The following is a 25,581-nucleotide window of genomic DNA, read 5'->3' on the forward strand; positions in this document are numbered from 1 at the left end:
ATCCTCTAGTCACTTTGGTCACAGCTGTGCCATCGAACCTGTCACATAGCGCTCAGATATCAGTGGGCCTCACACAATCCAAAAGTGTCCATCCAGTGTCCAAAAGTGTGTGCAGAGATTCAAAATCTCCCTTATCCTCTAGTCACTTTGGTCACAGCTGTGCCATCGAGCCTGTCACATAGCGCTCAGATATCAGTGGGCCTCACACAATCCAAAAGTGTCCATCCAGTGTCCAAAAGTGTGTGCAGAGATTCAAAATCTCCCTTATCCTCTAGTCACTTTGGTCACAGCTGTGCCATCGAGCCTGTCACATAGCGCTCAGATATCAGTGGGCCTCACACAATCCAAAAGTGTCCAGTGTCCAAAAGTGTGTGCAGAGATTCAAAATCTCCCTTATCCTCTAGTCACTTTGGTCACAGCTGTGCCATCGAGCCTGTCACATAGCGCTCAGATATCAGTGGGCCTCACACAATCCAAAAGTGTCCAGTGTCCAAAAGTGTGTGCAGAGATTCAAAATCTCCCTTATCCTCTAGTCACTTTGGTCACAGCTGTGCCATCGAGCCTGTCACATAGCGCTCAGATATCAGTGGGCCTCACACAATCCAAAAGTGTCCAGTGTCCAAAAGTGTGTGCAGAGATTCAAAATCTCCCTTATCCTCTAGTCACTTTGGTCACAGCTGTGCCATCGAGCCTGTTACATAGCGCTCAGATATCAGTGGGCCTCACACAATCCAAAAGTGTCCAGTGTCCAAAAGTGTGTGCAGAGATTCAAAATCTCCCTTATCCTCTAGTCACTTTGGTCACAGCTGTGCCATCGAGCCTGTCACATAGCGCTCAGATATCAGTGGGCCTCACACAATCCAAAAGTGTCCATCCAGTGTCCAAAAGTGTGTGCAGAGATTCAAAATCTCCCTTATCCTCTAGTCACTTTGGTCACAGCTGTGCCATCGAGCCTGTCACATAGCGCCCAGATATCAGTGGGCCTCACACAATCCAAAAGTGTCCATCCAGTGTCCAAAAGTGTGTGCAGAGATTCAAAATCTCCCTTATCCTCTAGTCACTTTGGTCACAGCTGTGCCATCGAGCCTGTCACATAGCGCTCAGATATCAGTGGGCCTCACACAATCCAAAAGTGTCCAGTGTCCAAAAGTGTGTGCAGAGATTCAAAATCTCCCTTATCCTCTCGTCACTTTGGTCACAGCTGTGCCATCGAGCCTGTCACATAGCGCTCAGATATCAGTGGGCCTCACACAATCCAAAAGTGTCCAGTGTCCACAAGTGTCTGCAGAAATTCAAAATCTCCCCTGTCCTATAGACACCTTGTACCTTGTTTTACATTACTATATAGTTTGTTGGATTTTGTCTACATTTCTACCAAAAATGAGGAAGGCTGGTGGAAGAGGCCGTGGAATTGGGCGGGGGTTGGCAGCTGGTAATGATGGTGTTGGTGGTGGATCTGATGGTAGTGGCAAGAGCAAAATAGGACCGAATGCAGGAGGTGCTGACCCTGCGTCATCGTCTGGCTACATAAGGCCTCGAACGCTTAGTTTTCTAGGAGTTGGCAAACCGCTTTTAAAGCCAGAGCATCAGGAAAAAGTTTTGTCTTACATTGCTGACTCAGCCTCCAGCTCTATCGCCTCCTCTTCTTCAGTTGTAAAAAGTAAAAGCACTGAGTCGTCATTGGAGGCTCATGTTCATGAACCACACCTTTCCTTGTGTCCTTCACCCCAACCAAGATTGAAGGATGGCGCAGGCCATACTACTGATTACTCCATGGAGCTGTTTTCACATACCATGCTTGGATTATCAAGTGAAATGGTGAATTACCCAGGCCAAGATGAATCTGACATGGAGTGCACTGATGCACAGCCGCTGATGGATGATTCTGCTGGTACATTCACTCAGAGCACTACATTGTCCTCGCAGTGTACAGAGCCAGATTCTGACCCTGATGAGACTCAGGTGCCCCTTCCCGCACACTATACCACCATACACGGTGACACAGAGGAAGGTGCACATAACATAGAAGAGGAGGTGATGGATGACCCAGTTGTTGACCCAGGTTGGCATCCATTGGGGGAAGAGGGTGCTGCTTCCAATAGCTCAGATGAGGAGCATCCACAGCAGACATCGACATCACAACAGCTGTTATCTGGCAGGCCGGAGCACTCCAAAGACAGGTTCCAAACATCAAAAGAGTTGCTGGACAGCTTGTCCAGAGGGTCAAAAGATCACAGCGTGCTAGGCCGCAAAATGTCTGCCAAAGTAGGAAGAGTGCAGTGTGGCACTTTTTTGACCAAAATCCTCATGATTGGGCCAAGGTTATCTGTAAGAAGTGCGCAAAGACCTTTAGCCGAGGGAAAAATCTGAAAAATTTGAATACCAGTTGCATGCTTAGACATTTAACCAGCATGCACTTGCAAGCGTGGACACAACACCAAACCTCAAGTGCCACATGTGCAACTGATCACAACGAAGGTAGTCAGCAACGCTACATTGTTTCCCCCACTGTAAGCCCACCGGTTAGCACAGCAGCAAATGTTGAGGTGTTGTTGCAAGACCACAGCAGTCAGGGAATCCCACTGTTATATCAACGAAAGACTGATTCTAGGCCATCAGAAAGAACACCAACTCCATCACCATCATCAACCCTCTCTCAGTCCGCCCTGTCCACCGCTACTTCCACCATATGCAGCTCTCAAGTCCATCTCACCCTCCCAGACACTATGAGTAGGTCAAGAAAGTACTCAGTCTCTCATCCGCGTACACTGGGTTTGAACGCCCACATTGCCAAACTAATCTCGTTTGAGATGATGCCCTTTCGGTTGGTGGAAAGCACAGCTTTCCGCGAACTCATGGCCTATGCAGTACCACGCTATGACCTACCCAGTCGCCACTTCTTCTCTCGCAAAGCCATCCCAGCCCTCCACCATCATGTGAAAGACCGCATTGTCCATGCACTCAAGCAGTCAGTGAGCGGAAAGGTGCACCTCACAACTGATGCATGGTCCAGTCGGCATGGCCAGGGCCGTTACGTGTCCATCACTGCGCACTGGGTTAATGTGGTGGATGCAGGGTCCACAGGGGACAGCGGTGGTGGGACAGTGCTGCCTAGCCCACGGTATAGGAAACAGTTGGCTGTAGGCGTTCGACCCTCCTCCTCCTCCTCCTCCAGAAGTGAAAGCTCGTCCACAGAGCGCAGTCGTACGAGCACTCCATCTGCAGCTGCCACTGTTGCACACGATGTGTCCCCCTATCGAGCAGCTAGTTGAAAGCGTCAGCAGGCTGTGTTGCAGATGATGTGTTTGGGCGACAGACACACCGCCGAGGTGCTGGCCGAGTACTTGAAGCGACAAACTGAGTCATGGCTGGGCAGTGTACATCTTGAGGCAGGCAAGGTAGTTAGTGATAACGGCCGTAATTTTGTGGCAGCCATAGCCCTTTCAAAACTCAGCCACATACCTTGCTTGGCTCACACCTTGAACCTGGTGGTGCAGTGCTTCCTCAAAAATTATCCGGAGTTAACAGCCCTGCTCCAGAAGGTGCGAAGACTGTGCGCGCACATCCGCCGGTCGCCTGTACACTCCGTTCGTATGCTGAAGCTGCAGCGATTGCTCCACCTTCCCAACCACCGCCTCATTATCGACATTGCAACAAGGTGGAACTCCACCATGCACATGGTGGAGCGGCTGTGCAAGCAGAGGCAGGCCATAATGCATTTGTGGGAGGATACACGGCCAGGCACTTTGAGAGCAGACATGGAGTTGACAGGTGTGCAGTGGTCGAAGCTGAAAGACCTTTGTAAAGTCCTTCAGTGTTTTGAGGAATGCACACGGCTGGTAAGCGCAGACGACGCCATCCTAAGCATGAGCATCCCACTTATGCGTCTGCTCATGCAAACTTTGACGCACCTTAAGGAGCAGGCGTCTGCAGCCAATGTTGATGAGGAGGAAGAGGAGGAGGGAATCCTTGATGACATTCAGCCATTGTCTGCTCAGGGACCTCTCCTGGACGAGGTGGAGAAGAGGAGGAGGAGGATGATGATGGGGATGATTACTTAGGGGAGGAGGATGCATCTCGTGGGGCAAGTGAAAATGTTGGCGTGGCAAGGTCTGGTACAGGGTTTGTGCGTGACTGGAGGGATGTGGATTTACCAGAAAGTGCTCCTCCACCCAGCACTCGCAGTGCATCATTGACACCGGGAACATTGGCCCACATGTCAGATTATGCCTTGCGGATCCTAAAAAGGGACCCCCGCATTGCCAAAATGATGAACGATGACGACTACTGGTTGGCCAGCATCCTGGATCCACGCTATAAAGGCAAATTACAAAACATCATGCCACAGGAGAACCTTGACCTAATATTGGCTAATAAACAAGCAACTCTGGTAAATCGGTTGCTTGAGGCATTCCCAGCACACAGCAGCGGTGATGGTTCTCACACGAGCCGTACGGGCCGGGGGCAGCTTGGCAGAGGTGTTCGTGGTGCACACAGCAGAAGTGGCGTTGGAGACAGGGGTTTCATGACAATGTTGTGGACTGATTTTTCAAATACCGCTCACACAACTGGTAATACTGCATCGATGGAAAGTGACAGGAGACAGCAGTTGTCAACTATGGTTACAAACCACTTTTCCTCCCATATCGATGTTCTCCCACACAGGTCATTCCCCTTTGACTATTGGGCCACTAAACTGGACACCTGGCCTGAATTGGCCCAATATGCCTTACAGGAGCTCGCTTGCCCAGCTGCAAGTGTGCTATCGGAAAGAGTCTTCAGTGCAGCTGGATCAATCCTGACAGAAAAAAGGACCCGTCTGTCAACCCAAAATGTGGATGATCTAACCTTCATTAAAATGAACCACGCATGGGTTTCCAAGGATTTTGTCCCACCTTCCCCTGATGACACATAGGGTGACAGAAAAATGGCTTGCTTTGGTCCACCTCTTCCTGGTACTTCACCTATTTCGCCTTTTGCATCAGCTGAATGTCCAACATCAACATATGCCACTTTCTAAAACTCCCTAACTGTGCTGCCTCCCCCCCCATGGCCGGGGTCACCACCTAGCGCACGACACCGTGCGAATGCCGTTGCCCTGGACAGGTGGGTAGGCCGACTCTTGGGCGCGGGCACTGGCACAGGGTCCCTCATAGTGCAATCAAGTGTCTCTGACGGTGGTGGTGCACACCCGCCGTCAGACACACCGCTGTACTATGAGGGGCCCAGTGCCAGTACCGACGCCCACGAGTGGGCCCCCCTTGCTTGGGCAGGGCCCCAGCATTTGCAATTTTTACCTCTCCCTGCTCCTCCGCTGTGTAATCTGGGCCGTCAAATCCATACTGTGCCTGACACCGTCTGAGCCTGCCTCCTGATGTATAGACATATATTTTGAATGTGTACGCTATCCATACATGTTATCCGGGGAAACGGTACCCTTTCTAACCTTTGTGCAATCACGTGCAATCCATACTGGGCCTAACACCGTCTGAGCCTGCCTCCTGAGACATATATTTTGAATGTGTACGCTATCCATACATGTTATCTGGGGATACGGTACCCTTTCTAACCTTTGTGCAATCACGTGCAATCCATACTGGGCCTAACACCGTCTGAGCCTGCCTCCTGAGACATATATTTTGAATGTGTACGCTATCCATACATGTTATCCGGGGAAACGGTACCCTTTCTAACCTTTGTGCAATCACGTGCAATCCATACTGGGCCTAACACCGTCTGAGCCTGCCTCCTGAGACATATATTTTGAATGTGTACGCTATCCATACATGTTATCTGGGGATACGGTACCCTTTCTAACCTTTGTGCAATCACGTGCAATCCATACTGGGCCTAACACCGTCTGAGCCTGCCTCCTGAGACATATATTTTGAATGTGTACGCTATCCATACATGTTATCTGGGGATACGGTACCCTTTCTAACCTTTGTGCAATCACGTGCAATCCATACTGGGCCTAACACCGTCTGAGCCTGCCTCCTGAGACATATATTTTGAATGTGTACGCTATCCATACATGTTATCTGGGGATACGGTACCCTTTCTAACCTTTGTGCAATCACGTGCAATCCATACTGGGCCTAACACCATCTGAGCCTGCCTCCTGAGACATATATTTTGAATGTGTACACTATCCATACATGTTATCTGGGGATACGGTACCCTTTCTAACCTTTGTGCAATCACGTGCAATCCATACTGGGCCTAACACCGTCTGAGCCTGCCTCCTGAGACATATATTTTGAATGTGTACGCTATCCATACATGTTATCCGGGGAAACGGTACCCTTTCTAACCTTTGTGCAATCACGTGCAATCCATACTGGGCCTAACACCGTCTGAGCCTGCCTCCTGAGACATATATTTTGAATGTGTACGCTATCCATACATGTTATCCGGGGAAACGGTACCCTTTCTAACCTTTGTGCAATCACGTGCAATCTATACTGGGCCTAACACCGTCTGAGCGTGCCTCCTGAGACATATATTTTGAATGTGTACCCTATCCATACATGTTATCTGGGGAAACGGTACCCTTTCTAACCTTTGTGCAATCATGTGCAATCCATACTGGGCCTAACACCGTCTGAGCCTGCCTCCTGAGACATATATTTTGAATGTGTACGCTATCCATACATGTTATCTGCGGAAACGGTACCCTTTCTAACCTTTGTGCAATCATGTGCAATCCATACTGGGCCTAACACCGTCTGAGCCTGCCTCCTGAGACATATATTTTGAATGTGTACGCTATCCATACATGTTATCTGGGGATATGGTACCCTTTCTAACCTTTGTGCAATCACGTGCAATCCATACTGGGCCTAACACCGTCTGAGCCTGCCTCCTGATGTATAGACATATATTTTGAATGTGTACACTATCCATACATGTTATCTGGGGATACGGTACCCTTTCTCACCTTTGTGCAATCACGTGCAATCCATACTGGGCCTAACACCGTCTGAGAATGATAGATGGGGCCCACCATACACTGGAACATTCCAAAGGTGGACATCAGACACTGGAGCAGCACTTAGAGGGCCCATTATACACTAGAGCATTAGAAATGGGGCCCATTATGTTTGGAGCATTATTTGGGCCCATAAGACAGTAGAGCTTCATCCATGGGGACCAACATATACTGTAGCATTATGTGGAGCTCATCATATACTGTTTCAAACATTATATGGGACCAATGATTCTGTATGGAGAAATAGATGGGCCTCGTCATGAGATGTAAAAAGTGAGGTATTTTTCATTGTACTATACCGCTATTTCTCTGCCGTATCGGAGCATGATGAGTTGTGGTATGTGTTAAAGGGGCGCTCTTTCGCCCAGAGCACATGAAAACCTGGAGCCAGCCCTCCCCCCCACAGTCTGTAGCCAAATAACCCCCATTTTTCAGTGCGTAACTTGTATTATGAAGTTAATTAAGGTTGACAAGCTTAAGTAAGAAGAATTGATGCTTTTGGCATTCAAATGGGCACTGTTGGTGTGTTTCCTGTCCTCCTCTCACTGCCGACTTTTATTCCCCATTGACTTACATTGGGTTTCGTGTTTCGGGACGACCCCGACTTTTCCCTATAATCGGACGATCTTGCTCGACCCGACTTTTGGAAAAGTCGGGTTTCACGAAACAAAACGCGACCCTAAAAAACCAAAAGTCGCTCAACTCTAGTGGTGAGCACTTTGAGCCCCCAAGTGCTTCACAGAAGTTTATAACACCTGGACGTGAAAATAAAAAAATAATATTTTTTCCACAAACATGGATCTTTTAGACCCCATTTTTTTATTTTCCCAAGGGTAACAGGAGAAATTGGACCACAAAAATTGTTGTCCAATTTGTCCTGAGTACATTGATATCCCATATGTGGGATAAAACTACTGTATGGGCACACGTCGGGGCTCAGAAGGGAAGTAGTCACGTTTGGGAATGCAGACTTTGATGGAATGGTCTGCGGGTGTCATGTCGCATTTGGAGAGCCCCTGATGTGCCTAAACTGTGGAAACCCCCCGCAAGTCATGCCATTTTGGAAACTAGACCCCCCAAGGAACTTATCTAGATGTGTGGTGAGCATTTTGAACCCCCAAGTGCTTCACAGAAGTTTATAACGTAGAGCCTTAAAATAATTCTATTTTTTTCCAAAAAAATGATATTTTTTGCCCCTATTTTTTTATTTTCCCAAGGGTAACAGGAGAAATTGGACCCCAAAAGTTGATGTGCAATATTTCCTGAGTAGGCTGATACCCCATATGTGAGGTTACACCACTGTTTGGACTCTTTGCAGAGCTTGGAAGGGAAGGAGCACCGTTTGACTTTTTCAACGCAAAATTGGCTGGAATTGAGATCAGATGCCATGTTATGTTTGGAAAGCCCCTGATGTGCCTAAACAGTGGAAACCCCCCAATTCCAACTCCAACCCTAACCCAAACACACCCCTAACCCTAGCCTAACCCTAGCTCTAACCCTAGCCCTAACCCTAGCTCTAACCCTAGCCCTAACCCTAGCCCTAGCCCTAACACTAACCCTAATGGGAAAATGGAAATAAATACATTTTTTTTAATTTTGTTATTTTTCCCTAACTAAGGGGGTGATAAAGGGGGTTTGATTTACTATTTATGGTGAGTTTTTATGTTTGGCTGCTGCAATATGCTAAAAGATGCTTTGTATTGTAAAAATAGTTTTTGCATCACCACTTTTTGAGAGCTATAATTTTTACATCTTTTGACCCACAGAGTCATGTGAGTTCCTACTTTTTGTGGGACGAGTTGACGTTATTATTGGTACCATTTTTGGGCACCTGACATTTTTTGATCGCTTTTTATTCTGATTTATGGGATGCAGAATGAACAAAAACCAGTATTTCATGAATTTCTTTTGGTGGGGGCGTGTTACCCCGTTTTGCATGTGGTAAAAATAAACGGTGTAAAGGGGTTTTATTCTTCGGGTCAGTACGATTACAGCAATACCTCATTTATATCATTTTTTTATGTTTTGGCGCTTTTATACAATAAAAACAATTTTATATAAAAAATAATTATTTTTGCATTACTTTATTCTACGAGCTATAACTTTTTTATTTTTTTGCTGATTACTCTGTGTGGTGGCTCATTTTTTGCATGACAAGATGACGTTTTCAGTGTTACCATGTTTATTCATATCCGTCTTTTTGATTGCGCGTTATTGCACTTTTTGTTCAGCGGTATGATGATAAAGCTTTGTTTTTTGCCTATTTTTTTAAGAGGTTCACTAAATTAATGAAGCTGATATCAGTAGTTTAAGGACAAAACTTATAGACATAGCAACCAATAGCAAGAAAGGTTTTGAAGTACAAAGGAAAATCAATGATAGGCAGCACGATGACTCAGTGGTTAGCGTCCTGGGTTCGAATCCCACCAAGGACAACATCTGCAAGGAGTTTGTATGTTATCCCCGTGTTTGCGTGGGTTTCCACCGGGTACTCCGGTTTCCTCCCACATTCCAAAGACATACTGATAGGGAATTTAGATTGTGAGCCCCATCGCGGACAGTGATGATAATGTGTGCAAACTGTAAAGCGCTGCAGAATATGTTAGCGCTATATAAAAAAAAAGATTATTATTATTATTAAAGGGGTTAACTAGTGGGACAGTTTTATAGGGTGGGTCCTTACGGACGCGGCAATACTAAATATGTGTATTTTTAGTGTTTTTTTTATTTGCAAAGAAATAATTTATTAGGGAATATTTTTTTTTAATTTGTTTAGGGATTTTTTATAAATTATTTTTACACATGATTTTTTTTTTACTTTATTATATTGTCCCAATGTGGGGCATTACTATAAAGTGTCAGATTGCTGATCTGACAGTTTGCACAGCACTCTGTCAGATCAGCGATCTTACAGGCGCTGCACAGGCTCTCAGTGCCGCCTCTCTGCAGGCCCCCGAAGGCCCCTGCAGCCTCATTATATCCAGAGGCTTGCAGGGAGGAGACCCTCAGAGCAGCGCAGCACATCGTGCTGCTCTGAGGGGCTCAGGGAAGCACGCAGGGAGCCCCCTCCCTGCGTCATTCTTCCCTAATCCCTCGGTACACTGCGATCATGTTTGATCGCAGTGTGCCAGGGGTTAATGTGCTGGGGGCGGTCCATGACCACCCCTGACACATAGTGTCGGGTGTCAGCTGTGATAATCAACTGACACCTGGTCGCGATCAGCGGCGCTTCCCCTGGGGACGCCACTGATCGCGCTGACGTAGTATCCTTTCCCCCAGTCAAACGTGCCCAGGTACCATGGATGGGACAGTACGTCAGATGGCAGAAATGGGTTAAAGCAGACTGCAGAATTTGGAAAGCAAGAATGAGTCCGCTTAAAAAGCAGAGGAGTCATCAAAGGGTTAAAACGGCTGGACAGGAAAATTCTGCATGTGTTAAAACTGCATTTAATGCCAGTACAGGCCCATATGCAAAGCATATATGGTTTATAGATTCTGGTGCAAGCAGCCATATGATAAGTAACAAGGATTTCTTCACTGACCTTAATGAAAGCAAGTCAGAAAAGGTCATCTTAGCTAATGGTCACTATATGACTTCAGAAGGAGTAGGAGACATCTTCCTCCACTGTCCAGTTTCCTCAGCACAAAGCAGAAAGATCCTAATAAAGGATGTTCTATATATTCCTAGCCTTGAAAGCAATCTTCTGTCAGAAAAGACGCTCACGCAAAAGGGGAATGTAGTTGTCATGCTGCTGCTATGCAGGTAGATTCAGCTACACTAGATGGCAATAGAGTGGAGGGAGGACTGCACACAGCAGGAGCAGACCTGCAGTGCAGCAGAGATGCCACCACCAGGTGGCAGCGGAATAGTAAAACAAGCCAGGTCGATATTAGACTGTAACGCAGTACCAAAGGAATAAGCAAGCACAGAGTCAGAAACAAGCCAAAAGGGTCAATACCGGTCTGGAGCAGATATGCCAAAGACAAAAAACAAAACAGCAGGTCAAAGTCTAAGCCAAGTCAAGTACCAGGGAGTCCAAACACAAAAGGGGAACACAGAGTTGAGATGGTAAGAGGGGAATAAACAGACACAGGTGCAGTCAGCAAAAGCAGCAGGACGAGTCAGAATGTGCAGAGTCAGCTACACACGCCGTAGGCAGAAACTATAACTGACACCGCCTGCAGGATGCAGTGGAGAGAAATAGCCAATCTGATGCCTGATGTGATGTTCTTCCGGAAGTGACATGCTGGAAGCTGACCGAAAATGCGGTAATTTTGGGAGGAGATTTTGACAGAACCATGGAGCCACTTCAGGGAAAGTTTCAGATCCATCACCGTGTCCTCCTCCGACAGCGCAAACAGCGGGATTGCCTTGGAATCGGGGATGCCGGCCATGTGAGCGGATCATGATATGTCCTGCATCGGGAGGCTCAGGTGGGTACTACAATGGGACCCGGGCTGCTATGGTATCTTTATAGAATATTTCTTTCTCTCTCTGTTTCTTTCTCTCTCTCTGTTCTTTCTTTATCTGTATTTTCTCTCTAATCTCTTTTTGTCTTTCTTTCTCTTTGTTCTTTCTTCTCTCTCTGTTCTCTTTCTTGTCCCTCTTTCTTTCTCTCTGTTCATTCTCTCTCTGTTTTTTCTTTCTTTCTCTCTCTGTTATTTCTTTCTTTCCCATCTTTCTTTCTCTCTCCCTATTTCTTTCTTTCCCCTCTTTCTTTCTATCTCTCTCTGTTCCGTCCTCTCTTTCTTTCTCTCTACCACTCTGTTCTTTCTTTCTTGCCCCTCTTTCTTTTTTCTCTCTCTCTATTGTTTCTTCTGTCCACTCTTTCTCTCTCTGTTCTTTCTTTATTTTTTTCCCCTCTTTCTTTCTCTCTCCCTCTCTGTTCTTTTTTCCCCTCTTTCTTTTTTTCTGTCCATTCTTTCTTTCTCTCTGTTCTTTGTTTCCCCTCTCTTTCTCTCTCTGTTCTTTCTTTCTTTCTCCTCTTTCTTTCTCTGTTCTTTTTCTTTCTTTCTCTCTGTTCTTTCTTTCTTTCCCCTCGCTTTCTCTCTCTGTTCTTTCTTTCTTTCCCCTCTTTCTTTCTCTCTCTGTTCTTTCTTTCTCCTCTTTCTTTCGCTCTGTTCTTTCTTTCTCCTCTTTCTTTCGCTCTGTTCTTTCTTTCTTTCTCTTACTTTCCTCTCTTTCTCTCTGTTCTTTCTTTCCCCTCTTTCTCTTTCTCTCTGTTCTTTTTTTCGCTTTGTTCTTTCTTTCTTTCTCTCTGTTCATTCTTTCTCTCTGTTCTTTCTTTTTTCTCTTTCTCTCTCTGTTCTTTCTTTCTATCTCTCTGTTCTTTCTTTCCCATCTTTCTTTCTCTCTCTCTGTTCTTTCTTTCTTTCTTTCTTTCTTTCCCTTCTTTCTTTTTTCTTTCTTTCTTTCTTTCTTTCTTTCTTTCTCTGTTCTTTCTTTCCCCTCTTTCTCTCTGTTCCTTCCCCTCTTTCTTTCTCTCAACCTCTCTGTTCCTTCTTTCTTTCTTTCACCTCTTTCTTTTTTTCTTTCTCTCTGTTCTTTTTTCTGTCCACTCCTTCTTTCTCTGTTTTTTCTTTCTTTCTTCCTCCTCTCTGTTCTTCCTTTCTTCCTCCTCTCTGTTCTTTCTTTCTTTCCCCTCTTTCTTTCTTTCTTTCTTTCTCTCTCTGTTCTTTCTTTCTGTTTCTCTCTGTTCTTTCTTTCTTCTCTTTCTTTCTCTCTCTGTTCTTTCTCTCTCTGTTGTTTATTTTCTCTTTCTCTCTCTCTGTTCTTTCCTTCCCCTCTTTCTCTTTCTCTCTGTTCTTTCTTTCGCTTTGTTCTTTCTTTCTCTCTGTTCATTCTTTATCTCTGTTCTTTCTTTCCTCTCTTTCTCTCTCTGTTCTTTCTATCTCTCTGTTCTTTCTTTCCCATCTTTCTTTCTCTTTCTCTGTTCTTTCTTCCCCTTCTTTTTTCTTTCTTTCTTTGTTTATTTCTTTCTTTCTCTCTCTGTTATTTCTTTCTTTCCCCTCTTTCTCTTTGTTCCTTCCCCTCTTTCTTTCTCTCAACCTCTCTGTTCCTTCTTTCTTTCTTTCCCCTCTTTCTTTTTTTCTTTCCCTCTGTTCACTCTTTCTTTCTCTGTTTTTTCTTTCTTTCTTCCCCCTCTCTGTTCTTTCTTTCCCCTCTTTCCTTCTTTCTTTCTTTCTTTTTTTTCTCTCTCTGTTCTTTCTTTCCACTCTTTCTTTCTGTTTCTCTCTGTTCTTTCTTTTTCTCTTTCCTCTCTTTCTTTCTCTCTCTGTTCTTTCTCTCTCTGTTCTTCCTTTATTTCTCTCTGTTCTTTCTATCGTTCTCTGTTCTTTCTTTCCCTTCTTTATCTCTGTTCTTTCTTTCTCTCTTTCTGTTCTCTCTCTGCTCTTTCTTTCTCTCTCTCTCTGTTCTTTCTTTCTCATCTTTCTTTCATACGTACACTACTAATCAATAGCCTCCTTAACATGAACGTGTTTTGCCACAGAGTGTGTGTCCATGTGGATCACATGTGTGTCCATGTGATCCAAACAGAGACAAGTCCGTTCTTGGCCGGCACCACAGATGCCAGACGGCATGAATCGTGGTATGTGTTAAAGTGGGGCCCACTGAGACTCAACAAACTGAAGCAAGTTCAGAAAAGAGCAACCAGAATGATGACCGGTCTGCAAACCCTGTCTTATGAGGAAAGGTTACAGGATTTGGGAATGTTTAGCTTGCAGAAGAGAAGACTGAGAGGAGACTTAATAGCTGTCTATAAATATCTCACGGGCTGCCACATTGTAGAAGGATCATCTTTATTCTCATTTGCACAAGGAAAGACTAGAAGCAATGGGATGAAACTGAGTGGGAGGAGACACAGATTAGATATTAGAAAAAACTTTTTGACAGTAAGAGTGATCAATGAGTGGAACAGACTGCCACGAGAGGTGGTGAGTTCTCCTTCAATAGAAGTTTTCAAGCAGAGGCTGGACAGACATCTGTCTGGGATGATTTAGCGAATCCTGCTTTGAGCAGGGGTTTGGACCAGATGGCCCAGGATTCTATGATTCTTTCGCCTGGGGCCCTCAAAAACCTGAAGCCGGCCCTGGTAACGATAACAAGTCAATGGCAAAATTGGCAGTGCACCCTAAATTCCCTTTTTGTTGGGCAGATTACTCCACTTTAGGCGCAGTGTGTTTTGTACTCCTTACAAAATGTTACCAAACATGTAGAGCCACTCTGCTCAGTAGGCACCAGTGTTAATGAATGGCACATTAGTGTATTACATTGCCACACAGAACACGCAATGTCATATATGTGAATAGCTTTGTGCATTATATGAAAGGCTGGTGGGGTCAGACTTACCATTTCTGCACAGCATTACTGCCATGACATCCTGATACACCGAGGTCACGTAGAGCAGTAGACTTGGTGCTTGAGCTGTCAGAAAGCTGAAAGCAATTTTCTCCTTTGATATCACGGTATCCGCATATATGGCTGAGGCTGAAGCACTCGTATTCCTGGATACTGGATATGGCTCCTGGAAAATATATGTGACGGAGGTTCCAGCTTCAAACATTGCAGAAACTTCTAAAAAAGAAACAGAAAGGAAAAACACAACCTTACAAATCACTCAGATATCAATGGATTAATGGTCACTGACTGACAAAATATCTGTGCCCAGGGAGTCGTAATGACTGATATATCTGTACATTACAAAATTTTCAGTTTTGAGGGTAGCCACAGATACAGGGCTAACATAACAAGAATGATTAACCATTCTGTACAGCTTAGGCCTGTTTCACATTTCAGTTTTTTGACTTCAGTCAAAATCCACGAGAGAGAGTTTTCAGGGTTAAATTTCTTGAAAGAAAATTCTTCTGGGCATGCTCAGTATAAAAAGGCGGATCTGTTGGTGGATTCCATCACTTAACTGTTGGCAAGGAATCCGTCGCCCACAGGCATTCATTAGGCCTGTTTTACATTTCAGTTTTTTGACGTCAGTCAAAATCTGCCATTTTTATAAAAGAACGGATCCGCCCCTTTTTAGACGGATCCGTTTTTTTCCACCATAGACTTGCATTAGTGGCGGATTTTGACTGATGGTCGTCCGTTGCATCCATTTTTAGACGGATCCGTTAAAATTGTAGCGGCCGCTGGCTAAAGTGGATGGACAATGTAATGTTTTTTTGTAGTGGCGGACCGCTATTTTTAACTGTGCATGCCCTCTGCCAGACATTTTATCCCTCAACAGCGTTCTGGAAGCGGCATAAACAATTAAATAATCTCTGTCTCCTTTTCCACACCACAGTTCCTTTAAATTTTCTGACCTTTGGAACTTCGGCGGATCCGTCCAAAAAACGGTCCGGTGACTTCCGCTTGCTGCAAAACAGAAACGGATCCGTTTTTTAATCTTTGGCGGATTTCAACTGAAGACAAAGACTGAAGTGTGAAACAGGCCTTATAACACATGGCGGATGGTGAAGGATCTGTTGCTATCCGCTGTTTTAATGCAGGCAAAAAACGTTTCATTGTCCGTCCATTCCAGAGAGCGGACGCCAAAATTATGACGGATCCGTCAAAAAACGCATGCAACTGATGACATCCGTCAAAATCCGCCGCTAATGCAAGTCTATGGGAAAAAAATGGCGGATCAGTTTTTTTGGCAAAACGGCGGATTTTGACTGACGTCAAAAAACTGAAGTGTGAAACAGGCCTTAGTGACAACCTCTAGGGAAGCGGGAAATAGCTAGACTGGATGTCAGCCGCATGCACAATACTGGATAACTCAGTCTAGTTTTAGTGTCCTATCAGAGCATTCTGAATGTATTTATTTTGCCTTATATCGGACATAGCAATAAACAATTATAAGGATCCATGGATGCAATATAATTACTTCATCAATACATTGGACTTCAATTTTCACCACTTTTAATATATGTGTTTGCTGTAAGTGAATGAAAACACTAAACCTGGGCATATTCTTGCTGTCATTAAAAAAATCAATATTTTTTTGTACAGTAGCTGTAGTAATGATAATAAATCATTGCTAAAACTGTGAGCTACTGTACATAGCCATAATTTTAAGCTGACAGATTACAACAAACTAAAGCTGGCCAAACACATTAGGTGGATGTCAGCCAAATGGCAGGATGTTCGACAGGCAGCCATCTTGGCTGGTTCTCCTGTGAACAGGAGCAATCGTTTGAACTTTGAAAGTGTCCCCAAGTGCAGTGGCAAAAACCATCAAGCACTACAAAGAAACTGTCTCACATGAGGACCACCACAGGAAAGGAAGACCAAGAGTCACCTCTGCTGCGGAGGATAAGTTCATCCGAGTCCCCAGCCTCAGAAATCGCAGGTTAACAGCAGCTCAGATTAGAGACCAGGTCAATGCCACACAGAGTTCTAGTAGCAGACACATCTCTACAACAACTGTTAAGAGGAGACTTTGTGCAGCAAGCCTTCATGGTAAAATAGCTGCTAGGAAACCACTGCTAAGGACAGGCAACAAGCAGAAGAGACTTGTTTGGGCTAAAGAACACAAGTAATTGACATTAGACCAGTGGAAATCTATGCTTTGGTCTGATGAGTCCAAATTTGAGATCTTTGGTTTCAACCACCGTGTCTTTGTGCGTCGCAGAAAAGGTGAACGGATGGACTTTACATGTCTGGTTCCCACCGTGAAGCATGGAGGAGGAGGTGTGATGGTATGGGGGTGCTTTGCTGGTGACACTGTTGGGGATTTATTCAAAATTGAATGCATACTGAAGCAGCATGGCTACCAAAGCATCTTGCAGCGGCATGCTATTCCATCCGGTTTGCGTTTAGTTGGACCATCATTTATTTTTCAACAGGACAATGACCCCAAACACACCTCCAGGCTGTGTAAGGGCTATTTGACCAAGAAGGAGAGTGATGGGGTGCTACGTCAGATGACCTGGCCTCCACAGTCACCAGACCTGAACCCAATCGAGATGGTTTGGGGTGAGCTGGACCACAGAGTGAAGGCAAAGGGGCCAACAAGTGCTAAGCATATCTGGGAACTCCTTCAAGACTGTTGGAAGACCATTTCCGGTGACTACCTCTTGAAGCTCATCAAGAGAATGCCAAGAGTGTGCAAAGCAGAAATCAAAGCAAAGGTGGCTACTTAGAAGAACCTAGAATATAAGACATATTTTCAGTTGTTTCACACTTTTTTACTAATTATATAATTCCACATGTGTTAATTCATAGTTTTGATGCCTTCAGAGTGAATCAACAATTTTCATAGTCATAAAAATAAAGAAAACTCTTTGAATGAGAATGTGTTTCCAAACTTTTGCTCTGTACTGTAGGTGAATGCCCATGTCTTGGTAGGTTTGCAGTTTGGCCATGCTCCTTCCATTTTTGCATGATAGATTGAACAGTGGTCTGTGACATGATCAGAGCTTGTGAATATTCTTTCTATAACCTAACCCTACTTTACTCTTCTCTTCAACTTTATCCCTGACCTGGCTTGTGTGTTCCTTGGTTTTCATTATGCCATTTGATCCTTAATTTTCTCAAACAAATCTCTGAGGCCTTCAAAGGACAGCTGTAGTTAGACCGAGAATAAATTCCTAATTGGACTCAATTGATCACTAAGGATTTTATTTAGGCATATCAGACTACAAGTGGCTAAATACAAATGAAGGTCACAATTTTAAGACTTATAACTTTTAAATAATTAGAAAACCATGCATCATTTCCTTTACATTTCAAAAATGCTTCCTACTTTGTGTTTGTATGTCACATGAAATCCCAGTTAAATACATTTAAATTTCTGGGTATAATGAGAAAAAAATGTGAAATAGTTCACTGGATATGAAAACTTTTTCAAGGCACTGTATAATTTCAGATAGCCTGATCTCCTGATCTAACCTCATGGGTGATAATGTGTTGGGCAGGGGCCCGATGCAACTGTGCCAGGGCCCAGGGGGTTGAGGAGGGCCCTTGCAGGCAGGGGCATATTGCCCATAGTGGCAGAGTATGCAGTCGCTATGGGACCACTGAATTAATATTACAGGCGGGAGTGAGAGGGGCCCAGTGTCATGCAGCACTGGGCCCCTCTCACTCCCTCCAGTTTTCTTGCAACTACCCAGAGCCAGGGAGAGCAGTGGGCAGCGTGCAGGAGATAAAAAGGGGGCATATCATGCAGGGAGAGATGCTGGCCAATTAATGTTTTCCCCACCAGACTGATGAGAGAGCTCACTGGCTGCCATCTCTGTCTTCCTGCATGGCACGTCCCTATGATGAGTGTTCACCTGTAGTCAGTGCCCAGGCCAGTGGAGGAAGAGCAGGACTTACTGTATGTTGTGTCTTCTGCTACATCCACTGTTTCACTCCCAGCAGCATCTCCTCAGAGAGAAGAGGTTGGGGGAGGACGGCTCACTGCACAAGTGAGCAGTGCAGCAGAGATATGAAATCCTCTCTGCTGTGTCCCCATGCTCCACAGTGGTTTCTGCAGCCCTCTGCAGTTGATCTCTGATCTGTGAGGACAACCTCCTCCATGGCTCATTTGAACACCTGATGTCATAGATTAGTATGTGTTTGTTTGTATATGTACATATGTGTATATCTGTATGTACAGTGTATATATATATATATATATATATATATATATGTATGTGTATTTATGTGTGTTGATGTATGTGTGTGTGCATCTGTGTATGTATGTGTGTGTACCTATATATGTGTATGTACTGTATATACAGTAAATGTATATGTGTGTATGTATGTACAGTATATGCATATGTGTATCTATATGTGTATACCTATCTGTTCATCTATCTGTATGTATGGTATATGTGTGCGTATGCATGGACGGTATATGTGTTTGTTTATATGTGTATGTATGGTATATGTGTGTATGTATGTACTGTATGGTATATGTGTGTATGTATGTACGGTATGTGTATCTGTGTGTGTATGCATGGTATATGTGTGTATTTATGTATCGTATATGTATGTGTATCTGTGTATGTATGTACGGTATATGTGTGTATTTATGTACAGTATATGTATGTACGATGTATGTGTGACCCATCGAATTGTGGATAACTTGCTGATCACTGGGAATTCGACCACTGGGCTCTTCAGAGATTCTGAGAACAGGGCTCTGCAGTCTCTTCCTGGATGGAACAAAGTTGTGAATGCTCGGCCTCTGCTCTATTCGTTATCTATATAAAGCTGCTGAGCACTGCACTCGGCTATTTCCATCAGTTCCACGGACAGTCAATAGAGCAGATAGCAGATGACACAGATGCCAGACATATAATGTAATATAATACAGTGGGTACGAAAAGTATTCAGAGCCCTTTAAATTTTTCACTCTTTTTTTCATTGCAGCCATTTGGTAAATTCAAAAAAGTTCATTTTTTTCTCCTTAATGTGCCCTCTGCACCCCATCTTCACTGAAAAAAAATAGAAATGTAGACATTTTTGCAAATTTTTAAAAAAAGAAAAACTGAAATATCACATGGTCATAAGTATTCAGACCCTTTGCTCAGACACTCATATTTAACCCTAGAACACATGACCATAAAAATCTACACTTTCACATACCTGGGGCCTTTAAGGCCCATGTGCAAATAACATGGAATAACTCAAACAAAAATAATTTTTAAAGTTTATTTGAAAATTGCAAAGTAAGGATGCATTCCGACTAGCGCTGGTGTCTGCCAGGAGGAGATCTGTAATAGATCTGACGTCCTGGTGACCCTAGCTAAGGCTGGCGGAATCCCGGCATTCCAGCAGCCTTAACTGGAGTTACCAAGAGATCAGATCCATTACGGATCACCTCCTGGCAGACCCCAGCGCCAGTGGGAACACAGCGTAAGATGTGAATAATTCAAAACATTACTATGTGCAAAAAAAAAACAAAAGAGTAACTGAACGGGCTTAAGACTCCCAATATACGCATTCGATATAACTCTTTATAATAATTTTTTTTGTCTAAAAGTTTTTTATATAAAAGTTGCAGTAAACATGCTGCAGGAATATCTCTTTTCAAAGGTTCCTTTTCTACTTTACTAATGACCGCAACAACTTTCACACGTTATCTGTTCGGAAGAATGCTCCTTGCAGACATTTTGTCCACAAGTAGTACAGACACGCTCGGATTTCCTGTCCTTCTTTGCTGGACAAGTATAACATCGCTTTCTTTTTTTATCTCTTGGCTCTGGATGTTCCTGAAAACGTATCCCACATCGGATCATAGCTTTCTATTTCCTTTGTAAGCATTTTGTTCTGCTTCTCTCCATCACATTAGGCATTAAAAGTTCATAGCAAAGTTCTGTCAAGTATAGACGTCTCTTGTCCTTTCTGTTGGCATGGAATTCTGGATGAGTCTCACTATGAACAATATAGGTATTGAGGGCTGACACATCTAGCATATTATAAAAAAGAACTACAGGCCAACGTTTTGTCTGCCTCTTGCACGTATACTCTCCAATCATTTCGTCCATCTTGTCCACTCCTCCTTTGGTTTTATTATAATGCAAGATGATTTCGGGTTTCTGTTTCCTGTTATTGGTGTCTATACTTCCATCACGGTGCATTGTACTCAGTAATAACACAGATTTTTCTTTCTTAGCTTTATAAGACACCATTGTCGCTTAATTGCAGAAACCAAATACACTATCATAAAGTTGTCGATGTTGATTGTGCTTCATGATTGGAGGAATTTCTCTGCGGTTTTGCTTCATTGTACCAACAAGTGTAAGTTGCTTCTGAAGCAAAAAATTGCCCAGTTCAAGATTGGTGAAGTAGTTGTCCATTGTTATATTTTTTCCAGAATAGAAAATTGGTTTCGCAAGTGTTTTTACTACGTCAGAACACAGGTCTTTCTGGACTGGAGCGTCAACATCTTTGCCACAGTAAATCAGACCATTCATTCCATAATAGCTTGTAGAATCAGACATCCAGAAAATTTTAATACCATATTTAGCAGGTTTGCTGGGCACATACTGAATGAAATTGCAACGTCCCCTAAATGCAAGAAGTTGCTCATCCACTGTCACATTGTCACTAGAATGGTAATGCTTAGTACAGTTCTTGATAAAAAGATTCCAGATGTAGCTAATGGGGGCTAATTTATCCGTTTCCAACCTGACAGGACGAGTTCTCTTGTCATCAAAACGAAGGCTTCTCCGAATATCCTCAAATCTATTGACTGACATTGTAGCTTTGTAATGTGGATCTGAAAAAGGGTTCATAAAGAGTTCTCTGATAGGAACATCGTATGATTTTGTACTCCCTGCCAGAAGAGTAAGGCCAGTATAAGCATACAGTTCCTCTTTTGTTATATTTTTCCATGTTTTTTTTCTTCCTGAAGCGATACGTTTTCCTTCTAAGTTAGTACACAAAACTACCTCATCTACAATATCATCTGAAAAAAATTTACAGAACATATCTCTTTTGGACAAGAATTGTGGAATTCCTACAGTTCCTTGAGCAACTCTTACAATATTATGTGATGGGGTTCGTCCAAAAACCTCAGCAGTACTGTTCCAAAAAACATTAGTTTTGGATGTTCTATTTGTACGTTCTGCTGGATCCATTACTTCTTCATCATCTGAAGAATCACTGGACGATGAAGTAGAGACATTAGCTGGTGGCTTGTGCTCTTCATCAGACAAAGAAAGTTCACTGTCTTCATCACTATCAAAAATGATTGCTTCGATTTCTTGGTCAGTCAAACCCCTGGATATAGACTGTGCCATTGTAACCTTAGAAGTCAGTAAACTAAAATGAAAGAAAAAAAAGATTACAATCAGGGTTGTACACACTTTGTTAGTGTGTGTGCTAAGGGTAAAATGCAGATTCCTCCTCTCACCTTCAGCAGGTCACCACTTTATTTTAGGTGCAGTAGAAGCTTTTGGATTTTTGGAACTCAGAAAGTTTCTTTTTCAAGAAACAAGAAAGCTGACTCCTTCCTCCAAAGTCTCTTCAGCAAGTAGCACACAATGAACAGTGTTCAGGACCTATGATGATGTCAGAGACGCATGACGTTGTGAGGGAGCCTCCTTCCCAAGATCACATGACCATGTAGTCAGGCAGAATTCACACTCTTCATAGCAACAGCAAAGTCATAAAGACTGAGTCAAAGTCTTCCCCAGCAACAGTGAAGACAAAAAGACTTAGGATCACATGTAAACCTAGTACGGGCTTAAAAGGCCCCAGGTATGTGAATATGGGGTATTCACATAAAAGAGTTGTTATACTGAAATGCCTGTAACATAAAAATAAATGAACAACTGGAAATGACAAACAACTATATACCTGAGGAATACCTAGAGTTTCAAAATTCTAACTAAAGTAATCTTGCAGAAAATAGAAAACAATTAACAGGGTGGGCCTGCGAGGCCCCAGGTATGCGTTCTAGGGTTCTAGTCACATTCTGTCCATTTCCTTGTGATCCTCCTTGAGATGGTTCTACTCCTTCATTGGAGTCTAGCTGTATTCAGACCCTTTGCTCAGTATTGAGTAGAAGCACCCTTTTGAGCTAGTACAGCCATGAGTCTTCTTGGGAATGATTAGTATTGTGAGGAAAGAGGGAGACACAAGCGCAATATAGGGTCTTATCTCACAAATAAAGTAAGCGTTTCGGCAAAAAACTGCTCACCTGGTAGTAGGTATTCAAAGCATGTATAGATAAGGGCTGCTGCAGTTCCACAAGTCGGTCCCCGACTATCTGAAACAAAACTCTGCAAAGGAATACGTGGATTTCGTCCGCGCTGCCCAAATGATGAAATTCCAGAATCCACGTATTCCTTTGCAGAGTTCTTGGGAATGATGCAACAAGTTTTTCACACCTGGATTTGGGTATCCTCTGCAATTCTTCCTTGCAGATCCTCTACAGTTCCATCAGGTTGGATGGTGAACATTGGTGGACAGCCATTTTCAGGTCTCTCCAGAGATGCTCAATTGGGTTTAGGTAAGGGCCAGTCAAGAATGATCATAGAGTTGTTCTGAAGCCACTCCTTTGTTATTTTAGCTGTGTGCTTAGGGTCATTGCTTTGTTGGAAGGTGAACATTCAGCCAAGTCTGAGGTCCAGAGCACTCTGGGCGAGGTTTTCATCCAGGTTATCTCTGTACTTGGCCACATTCATGTTTCCTTCAGTTGCAACCAATCATCCTGTCCCTGCAGCTGAAAAACACCCCCATAGCTTGATGCTACCACCACCATGTTTCACTGTTGATGAGCAGTGCCTGGTTTTCTCCATACATACCGCTTAGAATTATCACCAAAAAGTTCTATCTTCGTCTTATCAGACCAAAGAATCTTATTTCTCATAGTCTGGTAGAACTTCTTGTCTTTTTTAGCAAACTCTATGCGGGTTTTCATATGTCTGGCACGTAGGAGAGGCTTCCGTTGGGCCATTCTGCCATAAAGGCCTGACTGGTGAAGGGCTGCAGTGATAGCTGACTTTGTGGAACTTTCTCACATCTCCCTACTGCATCTGTGGAGCTCAGCGACAGTGATCTTGGGGTTCTTCTTTACCTCTCTCACCAAGGCACTTCTCCCCTTCAATGATTGCTCAGTTTGGCTGCACAGCGAGGTCTAGGAAGACTTCTGGCGGTCCCAAACTTCTTCCATTTAAGGACTATGGAGGCCACTTTGCTCTTAGGAACCTTCAATACTGCAGAAATTCTTTTGTAACATTGGCCAGATCTGTGTCTTGCCATAATTCTGTCTCTATCAGTTTAATTAAACACAGCTGGACTCCAATGAAGGCGTAGAACCATCTCAAGGAGGATCAGAAAGAAATGGACAACATGTGACTTAAATATGAGTGTCTGAGCAAAGGGTCTGAACACTTATGACTAGGTGATATTTCAGTTTTTCGTTTTTAATAAATTTGCAAAAATGTCTACATTTCTGTTTTTTTCAGTCAATATGGGGTGCAGAGTGTACATTAATAAATTAATTTTTTTTGAATTTACCAAATGGCTGCAATGAAACAAAGAGTGAAAAATTTAAAGGGGTCTGAATACTTTCCTTACTTACTGTATATACATAGAAGCACTATGCCGGTTCGAGCAGTAATCACATAACCATAAGGATGCGCTCTGCACACTTGCTGTCTTGTGTCAACTAGAGTGTCAGCCACATCTGCAGTGTTCTGTTGTCACCTGACTATATGATTGCGTTGGGACCAGAAGAACTAAATGCTAACGGATATGTGCTGTATATATATTACACACAAACACACAGTATATATATCTCCATCTCAGTAAAAAAATATAAATAAATATATTTTTTTAGAGCTGTGGTGAAGCCCAAATAGAACTTTTGCTATGGGGCTCTGTGATTGCTATGTAAACCCCAACTTGCAGGGCAGTAATAATAAGGGTGATCTGCCTTGTTTCTCAGAGCTCGGGGCTCCAGGGATCTCATTGCCAGATTACCCTGATCATTAGCAGCGTACTGGGCAGGGTTGGGGGCCCAGACACATTTCTTGCACAGGGCCTCCAAGCAGTCAGTGTACACCCATGGTGTTGGGAGTAGAGCACATATTACTGTCACTTTTCAGATAAGGTTCCAGCAGTTTGTGTGGGAGAAGGGGCAGCATAGCTATGTTTAGCAGTGTTGTGAGATGTATGTCGCAGTCGGCTCACCAGAGTGCTGTAAATGTGATTACCTGTATCCACACCTGTATAACTCCTGTACCTGCTGTAAATGGATTTGCTTCTCTGCAGTAAATGTTGTTGTTTGGCCACAAGATGTCGCTGTTATCTAAGCATTGCTGAAAGACTATGATATGCTTATAAAATGTTGGTAGGTGGAACTACAATGTGACTGACACAGGAAGAGGAAGTGCGGCCATCTTAAGGGCAGTCTGCAGCTAATGAGAACAGGGAGAAGATTTGCAGAAGAGGAATCTGCAAACATCTCATGAAGCACCTTACTGAGAAAAGAACAATGGCAGATTGAACTCAACTTGTTCATGACCAGAACCTGTCCAGAACCAGCCCCTGTGTCACCAGTAAGGTATGACTCTGTTGTGTCAGCCCAGGTAGGGTACCTTCCAGCAATGACCTTGCTTCACCACATGGCCAAGTTCAATTGTAGTAACATGGGCCTTCAGGATTGGATGGAGAGAGTTCAGAGTGAAATCAAGGTGTGTAACCTGAACACCGGAGTTACAAGCAGAGGTAGCTCTGAATGCACTGGAGGGTGATGCTAGGCGGACAATGACGATTCGCTCTGAATCTCAGAGGGACACCATAGAGAAGATATTTGCTCTGCAGGAAAAAGTCTATGGGGCCTATGTGCAGGTTGTGCAGCTGAGGAGCAAATTCTTTAACCGGCCACATTGTGAGGGAGAAGCACTGATCCGGTATGCGAACGCCATTCAGAATGCAATGCAGGAGATACAGCAATGCGACTCAGCAGGCATGGAAGCCTTTCAAGAGCTGGATGGGCTCTTGAGAGACCAGTTTATTGGTGGGTTAGCTAATAAGTCCTTACAGGACAAACTCTGAGAGATGACTTGAGGTAACTCAGCTCTGATGTTTGATGACATTTACCTAGCTGCCCTAGAATGGGAGGAGCCAAATCTTGTGATCAACATATCAG

The 25,581-nt window shown here is 43.8% G+C and overlaps 1 protein-coding gene across 2 annotated transcripts in view; it reads right to left on the reverse strand.

The window, feature by feature from the left end:
- Positions 1-25,581, reverse strand: part of LOC141073688 (contactin-associated protein-like 5) — a 960,637-nt gene that overhangs the window by 108,164 nt on the left and 826,892 nt on the right. For both annotated transcript variants that reach the window (XM_073561036.1, XM_073561037.1), the window contains exon 19: positions 14,343-14,567. In XM_073561036.1, coding sequence (XP_073417137.1) covers positions 14,343-14,567 — 225 coding nt within the window. The remainder of the gene's footprint in view (positions 1-14,342; positions 14,568-25,581) is intronic.

This window comes from Dendrobates tinctorius, unplaced genomic scaffold (assembly GCF_039654945.1).
Source record: "Dendrobates tinctorius isolate UK_male_01 unplaced genomic scaffold, ASM3965494v1 ptg000312l, whole genome shotgun sequence".
NCBI classification, from domain to species: domain Eukaryota; kingdom Metazoa; phylum Chordata; class Amphibia; order Anura; family Dendrobatidae; genus Dendrobates; species Dendrobates tinctorius.